The sequence below is a fragment of the Embiotoca jacksoni genome, unplaced genomic scaffold (genome assembly GCF_022577435.1).
Source record: "Embiotoca jacksoni isolate LCO1_2020_lvr unplaced genomic scaffold, fEmbJac1.0.p SCAF_25, whole genome shotgun sequence".
Classification (NCBI taxonomy): domain Eukaryota; kingdom Metazoa; phylum Chordata; class Actinopteri; family Embiotocidae; genus Embiotoca; species Embiotoca jacksoni.
In genome coordinates, this window is record NW_027185376.1 from 5,388,041 (window position 1) to 5,410,874 (window position 22,834).

Genomic DNA, 22,834 nt, shown 5'->3' on the forward strand with positions numbered 1-22,834 from the left:
CACCTCGTTCATCTCGAGACCTGCAGAAACACAAACTCGGGTAAAAGTTACCTTGAAGACAGTTTTGATGTGCAATAAGTTGAGTCATCCAATCATCATATAACAATTATTATTATTATTATTATTTTTTTTTGCATGTTGCTGCTTCTGTTTGGTGCATTTCGGTTGCATTTGTGCCGCATTATTATAGCGGCACAGAGGTTTTTGTTTCCCGTCTGCTCTTCTGTGTTCTCCCTCGCCCTCCCTTCCTCTGTCTCGCTGTCTCTTTGCCCACCTGCCAACTCTCAGCCGACGCACACACACACACACACACACACACACACACACACACACACACACACACACACACACACACACGCACACACACACACACACACACACACACACACACACACACACACACACACACACACTTTTGCCTCACTAAAGCAGTGATGAAGATGTAAGGAACGGTGTTTGGCTGCGTTTGCTGCCAGATGCCTCTCATGGCCAGACCAACAGTTTATGCTTAAACCTCCAATTTAGTTCAGGTGCTGAACCCTGCCGAAAAAAAAGACAGGCAGCCTCTTGTGAGGGAAGAGCTTATAGCGGGAGGGGGGAGAAGGGGGGGGGGTAGGGTAGGAAGGAAGGTAAGGGATAAGACTGAGAATGAATTGGGGAGGAGGGGGGGGGGGGGACAGCCAAACACACACACGGACCCTCTGCAGCTACTACAAGGGAGAGTTTCGAGAAGGCGACTTGTCTTGGAAAGACAAAGACGGATAAACCCTGGAAGGGAGCTGGAGTCAGTGAGGAAGATCGAGGGGCTGAGAAAAGTCAAAGAGGGATAGGCAGAGCGCCGTGGAGGAGAAAAAGGGGGAGTGTGGTGGGTCGGTGGGTGGGTGGTGGGGAGAAGAAGAAACAGGCGGAGCGCGTGAATCCGGGGGGGGGGAGCGCACATTTCCAAAGAGCCACGTCGTGGTGAATGGATCACCGCACGTCCGGCAGAATCCTCGTCGCTATGTGATTGATTGGCTGACGTTGGAAGTGAGCTTTGGAGTCTGCCAGTCAGCTGACAGGAGGGTCGTGGGTCTGGAGGAAGAGGGGCTCCACTAATCCTCTCACTCTTTTGTGAAGCCTCCCACTCATCCAAGCCACTTGTCCAGAGGACTTTTTCCTGTATTCGTAGAGAAGGAGAGCAGAAGGCAGAGGTGGTGTTGGAGGAGGTTTTTTTTTTTAATGTTTTTTTAGCTGTCCCTTCAGTCATGTCGATGCTAATTGTCCCCCAGCACATCAATACCACCACCTCCAAAATGGTAAGTTTGGACATTTTGCTGTCATATTGTGGTGTGAATGCTGTTGTGCCGGATCGTTTAGCGTTTCTTGAGCCAGTTTCTCTTCTTTATTAGTGCTTTTAGGCCCATATGTGATTTGCATGACACCAGTTGGCCATAAGCAGACTTGCATTTCTGCTTTTTTTTTTGTCACATTTTTTGATGAATTATTCCCAGTTTCTGTTCCAGTTTTACTTAATTAAGATCACTTGCAAATCATATTTAAATGTATTTTGCATGCGCGACTTTAATTGGAATGAAAATATTAGTTACAGTCTGCAATTTAAGTGTGCTTTTTGGTCCCGTGATCGTGTCGGACCACTCGACTGTGAGTGTTATATATCGTCTGGTTCCAATGACAGGAAGACCCGTTTGTTGATGGCCAGCGCTGCCCCCGGGGTGGGGTGGGGGTGGGGGGGGCTCACCTTCATAACTCACTCACTGTCTCTCAAGACTCCCGAGCTGAGGTGGACATTAAATCTGCCTCTCCAGCTGTCTCATAAAAGTCAACCTCTCCCCACTCACGTTTTTGATCTCCTTCATCTGCTCATTTGGTCGCCTCATTTGAACCCCTTGAAAGCTCATCGAAGTTTTGCTCACACCCGTAGGTCTGATAGAACCGGGATCGGGCCAGAGGTGAGTGATTTAGCGCTTGTGTTCGCTTGTCGGGGGGGATGAAATGTACGCTGCTGCAACACACTTGTCAAGTGGCCTTGGCTGCGGCGGCTTGTGGTGGGAATTAACAACTTTCACATTACTTGGAAGATATATATGTTTGTGAGGTGGATTTTCTGGACTCTGGATTTCAGCAGTTTGATACTTGTAATAACTAAATGCCTACAGGCGCTGCATAACAAAATGCAACTCCAATAAATGAAGGCAGTGCAGTCAGACCGAAGGCATGGGGAATAACATGCGAGATGAAGTGAAGCCGCTATACGCTGACTGCAGTGTACAGCTCTGATTAAACACCTTTGAATTTTTAACCACGGCTGAAGTCACCTCAAGTCGCACCTGCTCAGATCACGTCGTCTCCGTGAGAAGGGAACTCTGCAATTTAATTAGCTGGGCTAAGATGTCGGGAGCTGAAACGGTAAAGAGAGTTCACAAAGTAATGCACAACATGTACGCATGTTCACGCGCATTTGTGCACGTTAAGAAAGAAAATCTGCACAAAAAAAAAAAAATGGTGCACTTGTCAGAGAACCTAAAGAAGTCATGTATGAACTTTGTAAAGGCTGCAACTATAATGGCACGAGAAAATGTGAAGTCCCTGCAAGAATCTGCCATATTTCTAAGTGATAAGCCGTGATTGGGTGTTAATGTGTTCTTAAACACGCATTAGAGTGTCTAGCGAAGTTGTAGACAACCCTCACAGCTGCTAGTGAGAAATGATGATCAGCCTGTCGTGACTCATCCTGTAACACCTGTTCTGGCTGACAAATGCTGTTGAAATCTGTTTAAAAAAAAAAAAAAAAAGAAGCACACTGGAAGCAACATACTGACAACAAGCATAAGCTGCTTCACAGCTGCTGTTAAGGGAACGGCTGACTCAAATTAACAGCACGTGAAAACACAAACTTCATACGGCCAGTTCGGTTCCTCTTCAGATCCTCTGCTTTCTTATTTTTTTTATTTACTCCATTAACTGGTAGTCATTGACTTTTACTGCTGTCTTCACATAATTAGCACATAAAATCGCACTTTTTGCATCGCTGACATTGTTGGCCGTAGCTGCAGGTCGATGTTTGTCTGTTTTCTATCAGCAGCGGACAGTTTATAAATGGACGTTGCAATCTTTTTTTCTTTTTTTACAGTTGACACTCAAATTGTGCTTTTAGATGCGTTTCTAAATGATTTGCTTCATTGACGCCAAACCCTCGTCTTTGTCTTCAAGCCTCGAGCTGATTCATAATAGCGTCGCCCGTCCGTCCTCTTACAGTCTTGGTATGTTTCATGAACTTGTCACCACCGGTACACTTAAGCAGTTATGAACTGGTGTCCCATACTCTCACTTCCTCGTCGTCCCCGGAGCACCGTGGGTCGTCCGTTTGAGACGGTGCACATGAGATAATGTACGTCCCACGAGTGCCAGCCCCGCCCCCCCCCCCCCTGTCAGAGGAGTTTTTTCACGTGGTCAGGTTTCAACACAAAGCTCCCAAAGTTCCCCCCTTATAGCTCCCCCAGGCAGACAGCACACATCACTTCTCTACCAAACTGTGTCTCATTTCCCAGCTAATGTGTCTAATTCCAATCGCTCTGTGACATTAGGTTTCCAGCTCATGAACTATTATCTCTAATGGAAAATTCTTCACTTTAAACACCAGAAATTCTTCATTCGCTAAAGTAAGAAACGGAGGGGGTGAAATGGAGAGTGCAGCAGAGTGCAGGAATGTATTTTAATGACATTTTGATAGAAATACAGATGTTATTGGAAAACACTTTTTCTGTGGTATGTGGCGGATTAGTTCTGTAAAAATGGGAGGTATATTTTGAAAAAAAAAAAAAAAAAAAAAGCGAGATTCAGTATTGATTTTTTTTATTTTTATTTTTTTACGACAGATCGTTGACCGCAACAAACAGCAAAGGCTGAAATATGAATAAGTGATTTTCTCTGCGGACATTTGTCTCTGGCACGGCTCCTCTGGCATTTAGGTCTTCCTCAAATAAATCAATAATGACTTTAAATCCACAGCTTTTCTATATATATATATTTTTTTTTTTTGTTGTTGTTGTTTTTTTGTCATTCACACAACCTTTTCACTTTCTGAGCCAAAATACCCCCCCCCAAAAAAGAAAAAAGAAGCTGAGTAGAGAAAAGACTAATGTGGGATTGAATGTATTGATTTTTTTTTTTGTGCTAATTGAAGCCGTGGCTAATACGTTCTGGCCACTTCACTTGGCCTGCCGTCAAAACTGTGGCTGGAATCTTCTGGTAAAACAAATTAAAGAGCCATCAGTTAATGACAGCAGGTTGTTGTAGTAATAACAAAGCTTTTTCACATTCATGGGTTTGAGGAGCGTGTGTGTGTGTGTGTACACACACTGTACGTGTGTGGCAAGTTTAAACGCCAGCAGTCCAGGTCAGGCAAATTCATCAGAACTTTTCCAACCCTTGCCTCTTTCTCTTCTTAGCACCATTCATTCATTTCCTTGTCCTGTCCGCTCATTCCTTAGAGCTTTCTCTTTTTCCAACTGCGGCCACGCCTTCAGTAAACCTCTCCGTTATAATTTGAGGACTTCTGGAGGTACAAATAAACAGGTTGCGGGTGTTTGTTGTGCTGCAGTCAGCGGTGTTTGCAGCAAAAACAACAACAAGAAAAACGATAGAGTAATAAGCTTCTAGACGCCTGAAGTCTTGCCTTATTCTTCGTGCCTCTTATCTAATAACTCTTCTAATGAATCGACCGGTACGGCCTTAACATAGTTCATCAAGCAGCAGCCCGCTGGTCGGCTCATGCTGAAACAGCCAATCGTTGTTCAGATCTACATCACTTAAACTTAATTTAGTTTTCAAATATGCCAAATGTGTCGGGCTGAGTTTAAGGTTTATGTGCATAACAATGTGTCTTAGGTTTAAGTTTAAGCACACGGTGGAACCGTATAAGAACAATTCAAGGGTCTGGGTGTACCCAGGTTTTTGGTTTGGACGGGTTTTGTACGTTTTTGGTACAGCAGAGTAAACAAATGATTTAGTTTGTTTATATTCAAAGAGTCTCTAATTGGCCATACGTTTTTACTGTTACAGTTACAGACTCTTAAATCTTGCTTGCTGTCATAAGAAACATAAAATAGATCAAATGAAAAATTTGGAGGGGAAGTTCAGTTTAAACATTATGTAGCTTTAAAAAAAAGAGTTAAGAGTAAACTAGAGTGCGTCTGATTTCAACAAGCTTACGTAAACATCAAATTTTCCTAATTGTATGGCTGATCGTGTAAACGTGCCAAGAACGACAATGCGAACATGCTAATGTATAATAGGTACAGCCTTTCACTGTTTTTAGTTTTAGTGTGTTAGCGTGCTAACACTTGCAAAAATATAATAGACACAAAGTATTGCTTAAGATGATGGGAGTATCTTTAGTTGTACAGTTTTAATCACAAACCAAAGAGGTGGACATGTGAAACTTGAAGTCAGAACATCAACGTTTTTACCGTTCAGTCTTCAGTTATTCGCCTGAAGCTCCGTGGCGACGGTGAAGTAAAAGTTACCGATTCAGGGAGATTTGTCTTCTGTGGATCACAATTTTTTTGTAGAAAATCTTCGAGGTAATCATCTGTCTATTGGTCGGGAAGATATTTCAGTTTGAACCCGACTGGCTGCCGTTAACGCGGCTAAAAAAATAAAATAAAAAAAAAAAAAAGACGCGTCTTGGGTTTGAATATTTCCGTCGGATAAAACGTCACGTCGCTTCAAACAGGAGCTGGAGGGAGCTAATAGAGAATTTACTGGATGATACCATCTGAAAAAAAGTCAATATTTCAACTCTGGATTTCGCACGCTTTTTTTTTTTTTTTTTTCCCCGTCGCTGCTACTGGATTTGTTGGTTTATTGCTGAGCCGCCAGATTGACAAATCAACCGGCAGCAAACAGACTCTTTCTACTTGGACCACCATCTCCACCGTATGTAAAATTATTCTGCTGGCTCTGCCTGGGAAATGGGATCCAAGTCAACAGAGAAGATAACCGAAATGCTTTTTTTTTTTTTTTCCTTTGCTTTTCTTCCCCCTTCCCGCCCAGCCTTGCATCTGCAAATTACCTTTGTGCCTCTTACACTTCATATATGCTCGATGTTTCGCCCGCGGTTGCGCCTCACGCCCGCTCACAACTCCTGGCTCTTTTCTGCCCTCCTCCCCCTGCTCACTGTGTCCATCTAAATTTCCCGGGGACTTTATCTCGGCCATTTCAAATAGGATTTTGACTCAATTTGCCACGCTTCATGTCACTTTGCTGCCGAATTCCACAGTTGATACGGACACATCGTAAAACTTGCAGAATGAGCAAAATGTGATTTGTCAAAACTTTTACCTCCCCTGTTATTTGTCATTTTTCGGAGATTCGTTTCTCCCCTCGCAATGCTCTAATTCGTCGGGAGAGGTCGGAGCCCCGGCGTCGGGCAGGTGGGGGGGGTGTCGATCAAAGAAAGGTGTTACGGTCGGATTGCTGTTGAGGCAAGTAGGTGGTTTCGCAGCGGCAAAGTGACAGCACCTATTAATTTGGCCATTTAATTTTAAGTCCAACAGCGTCAGGCTCCAGCACCTTCAATCTCCCCCTGTCATTCAAAACAAGCCTCTAGCCGGCAGCCATAAACACACACACACGCGCACACGCACACGCACACGCACACAAACACATAGGACGCAAAAAAAGGTTTTTAATCTCCAGCTAAAACTCAGCCTGGTCCTTCCCTGAGAACGCACCTAGCCAGAAAACCCTTAAGATCAATCAGACTTATACCCTACCCACGATTTAAATTGCTGCTGCGACATGGTGGTGATACTTAGGCACGCGTGTTAGGGTGTGCAAAAATGACTGCAGCTGGCAAACTGGGTTCTCTTGTCACGAAGCAGAGCTCCAAAAGAACCCTAACACACCGCGGGTAATGGCCGGATTGATCCTCCCTCCGTGACGCTCAGGGATTGGAGGCGGAGGTTTGTGACAGTATTCCCGGTGAGAAATGGTCTGCAACAGAGAAATGTGACACCGCAGTATAAATTCATGAGTTCTGGCTGCCCCTCACCTGAACTTTTGCTCCTGCTGCGAGTGCCTGCTCCCATCGCAGCTTCAATAGGGGGAGTTTCTTTTTGTTTTTCTCTGACAAGGTCAAACTTGTCTTTTACCTCACAGAAAGCTGCAAAACTTGTCCTCCTCTCTTCTGTTTCTCGTTCAGCAGCCGGATTGATTAAGCGCCACGTGTGTTTAAACAAGAGGAGCAGCACCGTACGACTCTTCTGTCTTTTTATTGAATATTTATTCTTTTTAAAGTCGGAGTTGACCTAAATTACAAATGCAGGTAGTTTTGGGTTAATTTGCCCATGTTTTAGATTTTGCTTTAACTAAATCAGTAGCAGTATCACATATGTAGGGGTGTAATACACCCATCAGTCCACCAGAGGACACTGTGTCAGTGTCAGGTTTTCATTATATTATCACGTAGGTGTGCAAAGTACATGCGTGTATGATCAGGGTAAAAAAAAAGAAAAAAGGAGGTCATATGACCAAGTGGAGAGGAAACTGAGGAAACTATGCCCCGCCCATCAATAGCGGAAACCTGACTGTCCACAGGCCTGTCAATCAAACAGACACGGCACCAAAAATACGGGTTATTTTCAGATTGACAGCCAGAAAACTAATGAGAAGCAGAGACCAAAATAACTTGTAGAAAAATGTATTGACTTTGTATTTCATGTGAGAAGTTGAATGGGAGTCTACGGAGGCGGAGCCTTTTTGAAGCCCAGCCCTAGTGGCCCTCTGTGGTATTGCAGTTTTAATACATGTCAGCCTCATTTTACAGACCCGATACTACGTCCACTTATATTTTCAGTTTGTGGGCTGAAGGGCACTTTACTTTTCATGCTTGGAAGAGGCCAAACACGACACTGCGGTATCCTTTAGTGGACTTTGTGGTGTTTTACACACTTTGGCGTGATATCGGGTTGACTGCTTTCTACCAAAGAAATAGAGAAGAGAACCGTCCAGAGCAAGGTCTGTGGATTATCAACCTTAAAGCGACATAAGGCAAAAATGATTTGGGTGAACTTCCCCCTCAAATATGATCTTATTCAAATTATGGACATTTATTCCTCCCGCATCAACAAAAATTGATCCTCTTGTTTAATTCATGTTACTTAAAGCCTGTCAGGATGATTGACCGCCTCCCTTGGCACACATTAATTGCTGTCTGGCAGCCCCGCAGCTCAACATTTTCCGGCAGCGACGGGGCTTTGGGGAAAATATTACGGACGGCGACCGGAGAACTCCTTCTGCCACCTGAGAGGAGCATCTGCTTCTACATCACCTTCCTCTTCTTCTTTTTTTTTTTTTAGAGACTGCAGCCCTCCATAGTACTTTCCTTTCCAGGGGGAGAGACATATGGCCCGATAAGCGTAGCTCTCACAGAGTAGCATGAAATGAGAAACTATCCACCATAAATCAAGGCGGTCGGTTGACAGAACAGGATGTGAACTCATCAGCCTCTGTGAATGCATGCAAATTTGCAGCAGTGATCTTTTTTCGGTCAACCTTTATTCAAAATTCTGAAATAAATATATAGATATGAAGCTCCTTTTATCCACTAGATGTCGGTGTTTGTTTGTTTTGGAAAATGATTATCCACTGTATCTAATTTAGCTGGATTTTTGAGTGTTAAGATTTGCCTTCGTCGCTGTTTATATAATATTTAATAGCTTTTTATGAGTTTTAGAAAACAAGAATGAAATACACATTAATGGCAGACTACTGGAGTGATTTCTTGACAGTGACTTCCAGGAGTCACTCCCCAGTGGCCCGTCAAGAGAGGGCTGCATTCACGTACGATTACGCAATAGGTCCATGTGAATTGTGGGTGTAGTAAAAAAAGCAACTGAAGCTGCTCTAAATCCTCTGTTATGCTCAGAGATCTGGAAATGTCCTTTGCAGACACACACAGTGAGTTTGTTTCCTTTTGCTTCTTTTCGTCCTCTCAGAGTCTCCCTTCAGCTGATATCAGCCAGTCCTTCTGGCGGTGCTTAGACCACGCAGGTCTGCCCTCTGCTGCCCAGTTGATCTGCTCGCAGCCTGCTGCGGGTTTTTAACTCCTCATCCAACAACAGAGAAGCCTGGAAATAATCCTAATTTTACTTCTTTCTCATGTTGTTTTTGATCTCAGGAGGTAAACTGGCTAACGCAGACCACATCGCAGGTCCGGGAACTTTCATATCATTTATTTCCCCTTGTATTAGTAATCAGGTTGAAGGTGTTCCACACACTCCGCAGTCCACCTTAAAACGGTATTGCGTCAGTACCCTCAGGATCTCCTGCAGTTTGCCAAATCTTGTTCCCCGGACTGTGTTTTTTTTCCTTTTCTTTTTTTTCTTCTTCGTAATCGCATCACTACAGTGGCTAAAAATTGAATTCCATTTGTGAATCCTGTGCCAGAGAGTCTGAGAGAGATTTGATGGGTTGAAACATGCAAGCATCTTTTTTTTTCTTTTATGAAACCTTTCTTGGAAATCAATGGTAAAATATTTTTGCAGAACCACAGCAGAGGAGGAGTGTGTGTGTGTGTGTGTGTGTGTGTGTGTGTGTGTGTGTGTGTGTGTGTGTGTGCAGGTTTGCAGCTGAGTAATCACGTCATGCAGTGTGTTTTTAATCGGTTCAGGAAGGCATCTTAATTAAAAGGTAAATCTGAGCAGATGTGAGTTGTTTTTTTTTGCCGTGGGTAGACTTTGAACATGGAGGAGCTGGTTTGGCTGTTTGCGTTTAGCGCAACTTTAAGATTCTCCCAAAGTAGTCGGGCCTGCTCCTGGAACCCGTGAGTTATTCGGGCTGTGGTGAGTGGATGACTGTGTTTTTAAATCCGAGCATGCCGTTCTTCTTAAGGACACAGAGGGAGGCGTTCTGTGTCCTCTGAGGCCAACAAATCAAATCAGATGATGGATTCTGGGTCTGTTTTGTACGACTGACTCTTCCTGAACTGGAATTGCTAATAACGCTGATTTATGTGGTTTCAGGACAGCCAGCGATACATAGAGCCAGTTTTATGTCTGTTGATGTTTTAGTTGTTGTTTTTGGATGTATGGACTATCATAGTTTGCTGCAGCAGCAGGAAATTGACTCAATTACATTCTTCAAAACTTCGAGTTGTTATTTCTAATTTTTGTGAGATTAATTGATTTGATCAACTACTTTTTGATCATTAAGCAATCATATCACTCCTTTATCAAGCAACATTGCCAAACATTCAGCAACTATGGCCTCTCAGATGTGAAGATTTAATGCCTTTCTGGTCATATGTCATAATAAAGTTAATATAAAGTCAGATTAAAAAAAAAAATCTCTATTTCCTATTATTTATATTTAAATTTAACTATAGAATGATTCGATCAAACATGATAGCTGGCCGATTAATCAATAATGACAATAATTAGTGCCACGTGTGCACCATACTGTATCGCTTCAGGTTTAAAGTGTGAGTTTATTTGGTTTTAACGGTGGTAAAAAAGGATCATATATGCAGAAACACGTCATTTGCAACCGTGAACCCATCTAAACCCAGCGGTCCCTGTAATTTGCTGTATTTGCGGACTCGCTAGAAGAAAACTAATGAGTATCACTTGTCACCTGTCACATGAAACCTGGTGGAAAAAAACAAAACAAGATTGGGGATTAAAATTGTGGAAAATCTCTGAGTGATGTCAGACAGATTAATCTTATTTTATGGTCTATCAAATCCTGTCTCCCTAAAAATGTGCCATGCCTGTCAACTTTTGTCTGCCCCTTCTCTCCACGTGGGGGCGCTCTTGCTCTCTGCATCGTCACCCCCCCTTCCCTCCCCTCCCTCCCCTCTCTTATTAGACCCGAATGGAGGCAAAAATATAGAAACTGATGGAAACACTTGGATCCCGCTCTGTGTGCCAAGTCATAATAACTTTCGACCGCAAAACCTCTGAAATCATGTGTTGGTTTGCGTCATTGGCGGCTGTTTGGAGCACCGGCCGGTCTCTGTGCTGACTTGTAAGACAAAGACCTTATTAGTGGCTGAACGTGCATCAGCGGTCACTTTCTTTTCTGCCACGAGGGAGGGAAAGAGACGGCGGGACATACCATCATCCAGCTGAGGCTGGCTTCTCCGTCTTTGGGGCTCCGGAGTGCTCGGTTCGGTCTCCTGTCACCAGCCCCTCGCTTGTTTTGTTTTTTTTTGCACCAGGTTGGGGGGGGTGGTGGTGGTGGTGGGGAGCGCGGAAGCTGGGTCGCTGCAGGATCGGTGAGGACCCGACTGAGTCTGGAAAAGTACGTGCCGTGAATCCTGAACGCGGCGTGGAGTGATTTCCTCTTTCTCTCAACTGAGCTTCGTTTTAAATCGAATCACTCCGGCCGTTCACCAGCTGATTCGCCTCCTCTAACTTTTTGTTTTGTTTGTTCTTGCTATCTATTGGTTGAGAACAAAGCCTTCGACAAGTTTTTATTACAATTTTTTTTTTTTTTTTTTTGACAAGTAGGACGACATGGCGTCACTGTATCAGAGATTCGCCGGCAAGATCAACACAAACAAAACGTTCCCCAACCCTCCAGAGGCGAGCCGCCTCCTCGGGCAAGGTGTGGAGGGGGAGCGGGCGGCGGAGAGCCAGCGACCGCAGCTGCAGCATCAGTACCGGCGCTGCGAGGACGAGGACGTAAGAAACATACGCTGTCATCACCTTCACTTGTCCGGTTACGTTTTGAGACCGTTTTGAGATCGTTAAAGCTAAAAACTAATATCTCCGCAACCGAGTTACAGCCTCCATGACGGGATATTTTATTATAGCTGATAAAACGACACTACTTAATCCCTTTTTCTTTTCTTTTTTTTTTTGCTTTTAATTACGACCCCCCCCCCCCCCTCCCTTTTAAAGACAAAGTTGTCAAACTTGTGCGTCATCGCTTCAATTGGTTGGCTCGTGTCAATAAATGACGCGTCGGTTACGTCTCCTGTAAATCAGTAGACGCTCCGCGGCGCCGTCTGGGCTCCTAATGAATCCTACAAATGGCACGTCGGTGTTTTGACACAAAAATCGACTGTTTATCTCGAATTACTTTTTACACATGTAGCGACGCCTTCAACGTAGATAGGAACCGATGTACGACAAACCTCAAATGACCGGCTTTATGAGGATCCACTGTGATCATTATTCCTCTTTTGAGTCTTCTTTTCCCTCCAAACATGCCCACTGTGGTGGGTTCCTTGTCAGCTTAATTCCCCCATCCCGCATGTTTAACCGAAACCTTGTCCTGTCAAATTGCAACGCAAATTCCGGATAATGCTTTTGTTTACTCCTGATGATTTTTTTTTTTTTTTTTTTTTTTTTTTTTTTTGTATAAATTCCACCTCGGCTGTCTATAATGGGGGAGGGGAGGGGCGGGGCGGGTGGGTGGGTGGCCGTGGTGTTATAACCCATGTTTGGCCGTTTCAAAGCACCTGTCTGAGCCTGAAACGTTTGCCAAATAATTAAAGTAGACGAGAACACAGGTGGCGCTGTCCGTCGTGCTGAAACTCTCATGACCAGCCGCTGCTATCGCTGTCCATGGTGCTGAAATCTACAACCATACAAAGCTTTTAAAGAGCTTCTTTTATTTGTTTGCAAAGCTCAACTAAAACTAAATGTATCCAAAATACACAGTATAAAAATAGTTTTTAATCATAATTTTTCAAATCTTTTTTTTTGTTGTGTTTATACAAAAGTCCATGCATGAGTTACTGATGGGAGTTGATGTATTTGCACACAGAAAGCGATTCAGCAACATTGAGACCCATTAATTTCCGCTGCTGCTCTCTCTCCTTGTTCTACATTTGTGCAGTTGCTTTCGTTCTGTCTGGTGGTTCGTGTTGTCTGGCGGGATGAGCTTTGAATGTAGTCATCTCTGTGAACCTCCTGCAAAATTCTAATCAGACATAATCCCAGTTTGGAAAATGGTCGAAGGGGGCGGTCGGGGCGGCTGGTGCTCAGATGGTCGAGCGATAGCAGCTAATCATAAGGTTTGCGGTTTTGATCCCTGGCTCTTTCTGTCCAGATGCCTCGGGCGAGACCACTCGACCCCGAGTTTCTCCTGATGGCAGGCGAGCGCTGTCAGCTAGCCGGAAAGTTATCTACACTGTTCTCGTTGCTAACATTCAGATTAACATGTAGTTCTCACCTCTCGAGCAGTAGCAGTAACTTTTCACTTGTAAAAACATGAATAGTTGCTAACAAACTGTAACAATTAGCAAGCTAGTTGGCTAACCTTGTTGATAATTATAAAACAGTTTTTCCACAAACCTCAAACAACATTAAAAACTAACTGTCCACTTACTTGGTGTTTATGCAAATACAATTTTTTTTTTCCTTTTTTGTCAATAAAATATTCAATCGTTAGATCGCAAAACTTCTGAATGAGCAGCATTTTGTGAATATTTGTAACCCCTTTACTTCCAGTCTGTAAAGCAGTCAGGTGACGGGTAAAGAAACCGGACTTGATTGGTCTTCCCGTTTGCATTTCTGGGCCGTGATTGGTGCTTTTCAGGTTCATACAGAATTCTAAAAGATTGAATGATTTTTGTAGATACAACCTTTTTCTCTTTTCAAAATTTGTTTTGGGGTCTGCTCGTTTCCTGCTCGGTTAAGAAACACACATACTATATACTCCTCTTTCTGTTGTGTTTAAAGTAATCGCCACATAAATATATGTTTCTCAGCTCTCACATGCTATAGCAGTTGTTTAAAACTCTCATGCTGTAGTGGAAGGTGCAGGAGGATAAAACGGTGGTTGAGGTGAGCATGAATATAACATGAGGTTGATTTATTGACCGGCGGTCTTGTCTTTGTGTTTGTTGGTGCAGAGAACTCCAACATGATCTGAAATCAATACAAACCGTGATGTATAGTCCATATTCATCAACCGAAGAGCGTGTTGTTGTTCGTGGAGCAGATTTTAGGTACTTTTTTTTACCCCCCATTAAAACTCCACATTCACAGTACGTCTACACACTGTATCTATACGCTACTTTTATCTTCGGTTCACTTTTTATTTTATTTTATTTTATTTTTTTTTTAATGTCAATCCGAGCTTCGGCAGCTCTCCAGCCGTGTGGCCTTAATGAGCGAGCGTGGTGGAGGTGACATTTACATCACGCTGCTTGGATGAGGAGTAGAGCCCGCCGGGATGAAGAGCTCATCCACTGACTCCGCCTCCCCACGGCGGCCGCCACCTCCGAACTTGATCCACTCGCTCCGTCCTCACTTCCGTGTGACTTATTCCAGCTTAAGTTTGGATCCAGGACCAGACGGAGTGAAAAGGCAGGGTGGGGGTGGGGGAGGGTGGAGGGTGTGTGTGTGTGTGGGGGGGGGGGGGGGGGGGGGGGGGGGGGGTTGGCTGTTCTACTGAAGAATTAATGAAGTATCAAGTGAGCGACCATGCAGTTCTGCCCCCCCCCCCTCCACCACCCCCATACCTTGAGTGGGTATTATCATAGAGAGCGTTTTACATTCCTTGCGTGTCTTAAAGTGCCGACACAGCAATGTAAAAGTACTCCCTTAAAGTAAAACCCACATTTGAATTATTTTTATAAGTAAAATTACGTAAGCGTTGTCAGCAAAATGTACATAAACTATCACGATACAATTACCGTCGACACTGATTGGTCGATGGCACTCTTACATCATACAGTTGGTTAGTTTAATCCAGTGGTTCCAAACCTGCAGAGGTCAGACCTCCTTCAAAGGGTCACGAGCTTTTAAATGGGGTAAGAATAACAAAAAACTGAATTCTGATACAGAAATCTGTTGTTTGGACTTTGATCTAATCGAATCTAACATTGCATATTTGGCCTTGAACAGATGTTTTAATAAAACCATGTAGTTCTAGAGGAGCGTCTCTCTTTGGTGGAACAAAACGTAATCTGGTTTACAGCAGCAGTCACATTAATCCAGTGGATTCAAACACGTGTCTATTTGAAATGTAGTAAAAGAATCAAACTGGAAAAAGGCACTCAAATACCTTAAAGCTGTATTTAAGTACTAAAAAAGTCAAATACATTTAATTTCCACCAAAAGTAATGAGCAAAGTTCCTAAATAAATATCACGTGTCGCATGAATATGGATTTATAACAGGAATTAAGATCATTTTTGTATGATTACAGTCACAGATGTGATGCTGCGTAGCTGCAAATTAGCACCAACAGAATGATCAAATCCTCGTATTTATATAACGGATTGCTTCGTTTATACTTCCAGTTCTGTATTAAGTCACTGATCGGTGTTTTTGTTCTCCATGGCCGAGGAATCCGTCCCCCTCAAACAGACAATGCATTTAAACCGGCTCATTATCGCTCTTGTTTGGCAAGAGTGTGACTTTCTCTCCATTGTGGACTAAATCCTTCTCTGTCAATAGATGTGATAGTGATCTTAGTCTGAAATCCTCTCTGATGACGATTCCAGGCTGGTGAAACAACTCATTACAATCTAATCAAACATCTTTTTTTCCTCAAACCCCCCCCCCCCCCCCCGCATGCCTTTGTTACCGAACGAACCCAACACTGCGTTTCATTTGGAATAGATGAAATAAGTTTGTCTCCCATCTTTTTATCTGCTGGATTTTATTGTTGAGTAATTCATTTGAAGAGTGTATAATTTCAAATAGCCTTTCACCCTCTTCATGTTAAAACCTTTCGGGTTTTCATCCTCAGCCTTTTGGCAAACTGAGATTACATGCAGTCTTTACATCTCATCCTCATTAATTAGACATCCTCTCCGATGGTATCTAAACCAGCAAAAAGACAGACAAAAAAAAAAAAAAAAAAAAAGCAGAAATGGATCTCTACTCACTTCATCCCCGCGGTGTGATTTTTTTTTTTTTAAATTTTTTTTTTTCCTCGACAGGCCCCATTACAAGAGCACACATCTCTGTTTTCGTATACGTCCGCTACGATCAGCGCAAACGTAACGAGACTCGGGAGAAATCTCGGCTGGGATTCAGACCTCTGACGCGCACCGAGAGGTGAATGCGTTTCTGTGTGTAGTTTGAATCACGTAGTCCCGCAGTTTGACTTTTTTTTTTTTTCTTTCACACCCTCCCGACTCATTTCGCTTGTTCTGCCTTCTAATGGCTTCGCGCCTGCACTTTGCATTAAGAAGGATGAGGGGGGGAAAAAAAGAAAAGGATAAATCCAGAGCTGCATATCAATGCGCGCATGCACACACACACACACACACACACGCACGCACACACACACACACACACACACACACACACACGCACGCACGCACGCACAGACATAAAGAGGATATTTTTCTGGTTATGGATTAAAAGGACAGCCGAGCCCCTTAAATGCCCTTTTAATAAGCCGACCAATATCAGATTCGGGTTTTTACGATAACACAAATAACAATGATGAAGAGCGGTGAAAAGAAAGCAGTAAATACGCAGTATATCATAGAACCTGCTTTATGTCTTTCTTTTCTCATCGTGTCAGCAGCTGTGGAGGTTATTCCGGAGTATATTAGGCCTCTGAATAAGTCATGGGGATCATTTTTTACCCTCACTGGGCAGATCAAATTCACTGTTTCTTATTACACTACACTCCATATACCATGCTTATAATTTTCAAGTTTATTTTTTTTTTTTTTCTTCTATATTGCAATCAAAGGAGAGCAAAGTGACGCCTCTAGTCAAACACAGCTGTCAACTGCACCGGTTCAATTCCACTGAAAGATGATGGTCCCTTTTTAAACAGTAACATGTGGTTGACTATTCATATCAATGTACTTTATATTACTTAAGTTGTCTGTTGTGATTGCCCTTATGGAAAATGACATGTTTTCCACATGGGATCACATATATGACACGTGTTGACCACAACATATGTTGACATTCACATGTGAATCTATATGGACTTCACTACCCCATGGAAATGTTCACGAGGTTTTTGCACATATCAAATTCATGTGTTTTCTTTATGGACATCACCATTCAGTGTGTGTATTATTCTGAGCAATTCAGACATTGCAGACTTAAAAAAACATACTACTTAAGAGTCAAATGTTTTTGTTAAACTGTAGCTTCATTCAGTCTATTTATTATTGCGGTGTGAGTAAACATACAGTTAAAGATGCACACATTTGTGTAGGTTTTTAATACCTTGATGATCTTCTGGCAGAAGCATGAATTTCTGTCATAAGATTTACTTGGATCAGTACTCGGTTTTCCAGTTGGCCCAGTTACAGTACCTGTTTCATAATGTGATGCAGTGTACTTGCTGCTCATTTGAGAGAGGACACGGTGACCTTGATAACATTTTGCTTTCAGCACAAAACTCCTGCTAAAATGATGACATCATCCCCCATCAGCCTCAGCTGGCCCTGCGCGCGTCGTGCTAATCGGCAAACGTCAGCATGCTGACGCACGGGACTTTAGATGGTGACTCAAGTCAACACGCTGCACCTCGTCGGCATCGGTGTGTCAGCGCCGTCCTTGTGAGCACGTGATGTTCGCGTTCAGCCTCACGGAGCTGCCGGCGCGGCCGGAGGCTTAAAGTCACCGAGATCCGGATGCATTTCATGTTGTGATCAACTGCAGCTGCTGAATAACAGCCTCAGCGACAGCCACACTCATTCATTACATCAGCGGTGGTGGTCTTTGTTTGGAGGTGATGGTTTCCCGCCGGTGTTCTTCGCTGCGGTTAATTGAATGAAGAGAATAGTTCGCGAAAGCGGCCCCGGAGGCCCGAAAGGCAGCAGCGAGGTGACCGCACGTGCTGCTCGTCTTTCATTCCCCGGCAAACTGATCTTAATTAGTTCAGAGTGATGAACTGCTTCTTGTCGTAATTCTCTCTTGATTACAGAAGCGGTGTTTCCCGGCGTTGGTCTTATTTTGTGTTGATTGGTAAATAGTCAGTGAATGATCAATAACGGCACTTGAAGGATTGAGTCATCAGTCTACACATTCGATTTGTGGAGTGGCATCTAGAGATCTGTGTGTGTGTGTGTGTGTGTGTGTGTGTGTGTGTGTGTGTGTGTGTGTGTGTGCGCGTGTGTGCGCTTCTCAGACTCCTGCACGTCGTGGGAATAACGCAATCAAAAAAACAGCAGACGTAATTGTTTTCTTCTCGCCTCATGTCAACAATAACTTTTCTTGATTACTGTCACAGCATAAACATTCAGCGACAAGCCCCCGTTTGACCTCCAGCTCCGCTCTCCCCCTCCCCCCCCCCCCATCGTGCTGATTTCTCCTTCATCAACACATCCTCGAACACTTCATGTTGATCGAACATGACACGCTCGCATGTGCACCGTTTCCCCCCCCCCCCGTGATGAATTATGCAGCCAGCGGGGTGTAAAATGACGGTATGGTTTATTTATCATCGGGGAGCTCTTGCTATATTATATGTGCATTTTGACATGTATAATGTATGGCAAAGCATTAAAAATGTTTATGAATTATTGCAGCACTATTTTATCCAACCTATTTTTCCTCCGAGAGCTACTTTGACAAAATATGAGAGCTCCTCATGTTTAGTGACATTTATTCACACTGTGGGCGGAGCTCCACCTCCGTGGAGGGAGCGAGGGGAGATCGTCCGTTCGTTAATCGATTGTGTTGCATATTGTGTCGCGAATGTACTCGGAACCGGGTTGCGAACTGCTGGGGGCTCCCGAGACCACAGGTTAGAGACCCCTGCTTTAGATCTTTGTAAGGGCGGGTGAAATCTTATGAAATGCAGAAAATGGAAGTCCTTCCAGAGTCACAAACGTGCCCCTAAACACAACATGTTCCCTCAGCTTCACTCTTTTAATCTCTACCAGCGATTGAATATGAACAGACAAAAGGGTAACAACATGCAATAATCCTGCGCCGCTCGCTGTAGGGCAGAATCAAGTGTGTCCTTTCTGAAGGCTGCCAAAATGGAAATAATGGTAATTGCTGAAGCAGAACAACATTGCTGCACTCCTCCTTATCACCGTTACGCTTTTGTCATGTCTCTGGGAACCTGCCTTTTGCACACCAAAAAAAAAAAAAATGGAGGAACTCCTGCTCAATAAACGGAGGACAGGCTATAGATGACTCTGGTAAAAAAAAAAGGAAAAAAAAGGCTATTCATCAATACCGAGGTGGCGTCGTGCGTCTCACTGTTGACGTCTGCAAGTCTCCGACTGGTGCTCGAATCCCTCTTTGTGTTGCCGCTGCTCATCTGGCAGCTCGCTGACGATAACAGATGGTGGGCATTAATAACTTCATCTCGGCGTAAAATGAATTCATATCCGGCCTCTTCACGAGGCGTTTTCACCGTGGTGGCGAGAGAGGACGAGGAGGAGGAGGAGGAGGAGGGGACTAAAAGGGGGGAGGAAGAGGGGTTGGGGGTGGGGGGGTGGACAAAAATGTTCCTCTTTTGGGTCTTAAAGCAGAAACCCCCCCACCCATCTCCGACACATACACAAATGTCCACGCACACGCGCACGCACACACGCACACACGCACACACGCACACACGCACACACACACACACACACACACGCACGAGCGCGGGCCTTTAAGAGCTGCGCTGCGTTTTGAACTTTTATGAGTCTGAAAACCGGAGTGCTGATTTAGTCATTATTTATGACTGGACGCAGGATTTTTTTCTAAGATTAGGGAGGGAAACGGCCGAGAGGGCAAAAACCCTTCTGAAGCTTTCGCACTGCAAACAAACACGAATGCGAATCACAGGGAAGCATGTTGGACGTCGTCTCGACAGGGAAGCCGAGTATGAAATGACGACGTTCAGTTGCGTCAATTATAGCTTCCGCGGCTTCGGTTTCACTCTTCGGATGCGGTCCTCGTGTGTATCGATGTGTTTTTTTTAAATTTTTCTTCTACTTTTAAAGATTGATAAAGAAGTCTGTTTCATGTGATTTGACAGGGAATACCCCCGTAGGTTAAAGCGTGTTGCGCTCAGTCGAATCTTTATCTGTCGAGCGTTTTGAGCCTCTTCGTGGGTGTGAATATGTCTGAATGTGTGTCTGCGTCTCCTCTGACTTTTGAGTGTTGTGTGGAAAAAAAAAAGAAAAAGAAGGCTGACTTGAAGTGTCCCCGGTGCACCACTAGAGGCTGTCCTCTTCCTGCCTCACAGTCGAGGTGTGACGTATCTTAGGCAGAGGCTCAAACCGAGTCCGCGGGGTGGGTGGGGTGGGGTGGGGGGGGGGGGGGGGACTGAGGGGTCGGTCGTACAAAGTGAGGTTAAATCAATGATACAGAGGATGCGGGATGATGAAAGGAAAGCACGGAGGGGACGGAGGGACGGAGGGAGGGACGGAGGGAGGGACAGACGGGGGAAGTCGAGTCCAGATCAAAACCGGAGGCGGATAATTGAATGGTGTGCTGTGTAATGAAAGATGAGTAGTGTTTCATGAATAAACGTCAGAGGGGGAGGGCGCGGATCACAAGGTACAGCTGAACGGGAAGGGAAGGACATCACGTGACTCGACCTGCCGTGTGATCATTGGTCGGGTTTTAATATTTACTGTCGGTTTGCTCTCTACGCTGTAGACACTGTAGCGACGAGTTCTGTATTTGCGTGCGATGAATGCGAACGTGATTGTTTCCACCCGTGTGTTGAATTTAGTGCTGCAAACTCGCTGCAAGTCGTCAGTTAGCAGCCGTTAGCATTTGTTGTTTGGCGGGTTAAAACGGACAATTATAAACGCGATAGATTCGGAGAATTTATACCAAGAACTGCGAATTTTTTTGTGCCGGCAAATAGTCCGATGTCCCTCTAACTACACCGCAGAGATTCTTCGGTTGATTGATTGACCAGTGGCAAAAAAAGTTATTGGACTATTTTATATTTTTTGGGGGGTTTCAATCTCTGAAATATGAAGATTTTCTGCCTCTTATCAAACAGTAAACTGAGCACTTTTAGTTGTTTTTAATTCATGTTTATTGATAAACTGGGTTGTAGACATTTTTTTTTTAAATGTAAACACAAAAAACAGACATAAATAGACATATAAAACATAAATAGACCTATATACAGCTAAAAAAAAAAAAAATCTAAGCAATGGTGCAAAGGTGAGTATAGATAGTTCAGATAGTATTAGGTATATAACTGCATGCTGAGAGGCTCAGAGAGCTTTCAGACCGAACCAAACAAATTTCCGACACCAGACCTCTCGTTCTGTCCGAGTTTCTTCCTGCAGCTCGAGTCCGGACAGCTTCAGATTCGAGCTCGCTGCGCTTCCTCATGTCCGGACAGTCTGTGACCCAATGCAGGCAGGGTGATGATGTACGGGCCGGGAAAACCGCGAGCAGGATAAATGGCCACTTTGTTCTCCATCTGATAACAGCGTTGATTAAAAAAAAAAAAAAAAAAAAAAAATATCAAGAGCATTCACTTCAGCCCACGAATGGATCATTATTGCACCAGACGCACTATAGAGGGCAGAGCTTCCTCGCAGATAATGACTGGTGACAGAAAACACAGGTACTCACATCAGCAACAGAACCACCCACAACTCAGCAGAGCACGTCTCCCTGCTGTTATTGCTGCACTTTTCACACACACACACACACACACACACACACACACACACACACACACACACACACACAAACAAACTTTGCTTTCTCAGCCGGATCCGTTCTGCCGAGTGTTTTCCGGCTGAAATGCTTTTAACCGCCCAACCATCTTTCACCTGCTGAAACCTCAGGGTGTGTGTGTGTGTGTGTGTGTGTGTGTGTGTGTGTGTGTGTGGAGGGGGTGGGGGTCGGGGTGGGGGGGTACGTCACCGCTGTGGTTTCATCGCACGGTGCCTACGTAGGAAACGCCGGGATGTCTGCAGTGTTTTCCATAACATCCACATTTGCAATCCAATCTTTGTTTTTGTTTTTTTCTTTCTTTGAATTGATCTGTTGTTGTTTTCTCTTCCGTCTGTTGTTCAGTGCAGGGTTATTGCTTTCCCGCATTTCTAATATTCAAATAAACATCGACCTCCACCTTTCATTTCTTTTTTTTTTGTTGTCTAAAAAAGACAAAAAAATTTTTTTTTGCAATTATACATCGTAAACATCCAAATTGGACTCTTCTCCCCCGAAGTTGGTGCTTGTGAGGATTTTAAGCCGAGCTTCTTGCGTTTTCCACGAATGGCTGCTCGTAAGTACCTGAAATAAGTGCCAGCACCCTGGGGGTAAGTGTACTCGAGCTCAGACGTAATACTGCCGTCACTGAATCAGATTTTACAGCAGCGTCTCTCCTCCAGTGCTTGTTAAAATGAGGCTATAGCAATGAAGCTCATATAATAGCTCCTAATGGAGTTTTTTTTGTTTTTTTTTCCTTTGCAAAAAGAGAACCCACGGTCACGCCGGTTTTATGTACGCCCTTCGATCTGAGTCTTGGCTTCTTTCCAGAGTTCTTTACAAACTGGAATTGCTTTCCTTTCCATCGACCTGTCGAGAGCTCCTGAATGGAGCCGAACGCCCCCGAGATCATCGTCGTCGTCGTCGCCGTCGCCGCCACACCTTCCTCCGCCGATCTATTTCCTCCTCTCCTCTCCTCGTCGCTCGCCTCTTTGACCCCTCTCGACGTCTGAATGGCGTCGGCCGACTGAAGCGTGACATTACATCAGCAGCCTCGCCTCTTGTCCGAGCGGGCTCGGGGTTCACGGTTGTGTGGTTCCAGACCAAATTAGCTGCATTGACCAGAATGTCTGTGTTTGAACCTCGTTACGCCGGGCGAGGTGAAGCTGGGCTGCTACGTTTCAATTTATCTGCAGGCTACTTTGGCAGCCGGCCTTCACCTGGAAGTCTTATTCTGTTAAAGGTTTAAAGTTTAACAGT

The 22,834-nt window shown here is 44.2% G+C and overlaps 1 protein-coding gene across 4 annotated transcripts in view; it reads left to right on the forward strand.

The window, feature by feature from the left end:
* The window catches only part of LOC138204480 (A-type potassium channel modulatory protein DPP6-like), a 188,967-nt gene that overhangs the window by 47,656 nt on the left and 118,477 nt on the right, over positions 1-22,834 (forward strand). Inside the window, exon 1 of one of the 4 annotated variants that reach the window (XM_069159780.1) lies at positions 1,230-1,295. The exons of 2 other annotated variants lie outside the window; for them this stretch is intronic. In XM_069159780.1, coding sequence (XP_069015881.1) covers positions 1,245-1,295 — 51 coding nt within the window. In that variant the 5' untranslated portion in view covers positions 1,230-1,244. Of the gene's footprint in view, positions 1-1,229; positions 1,296-11,255; positions 11,688-22,834 lie in introns of those variants that run through there. One more of the 4 variants, XM_069159776.1, reaches the window with a different exon arrangement.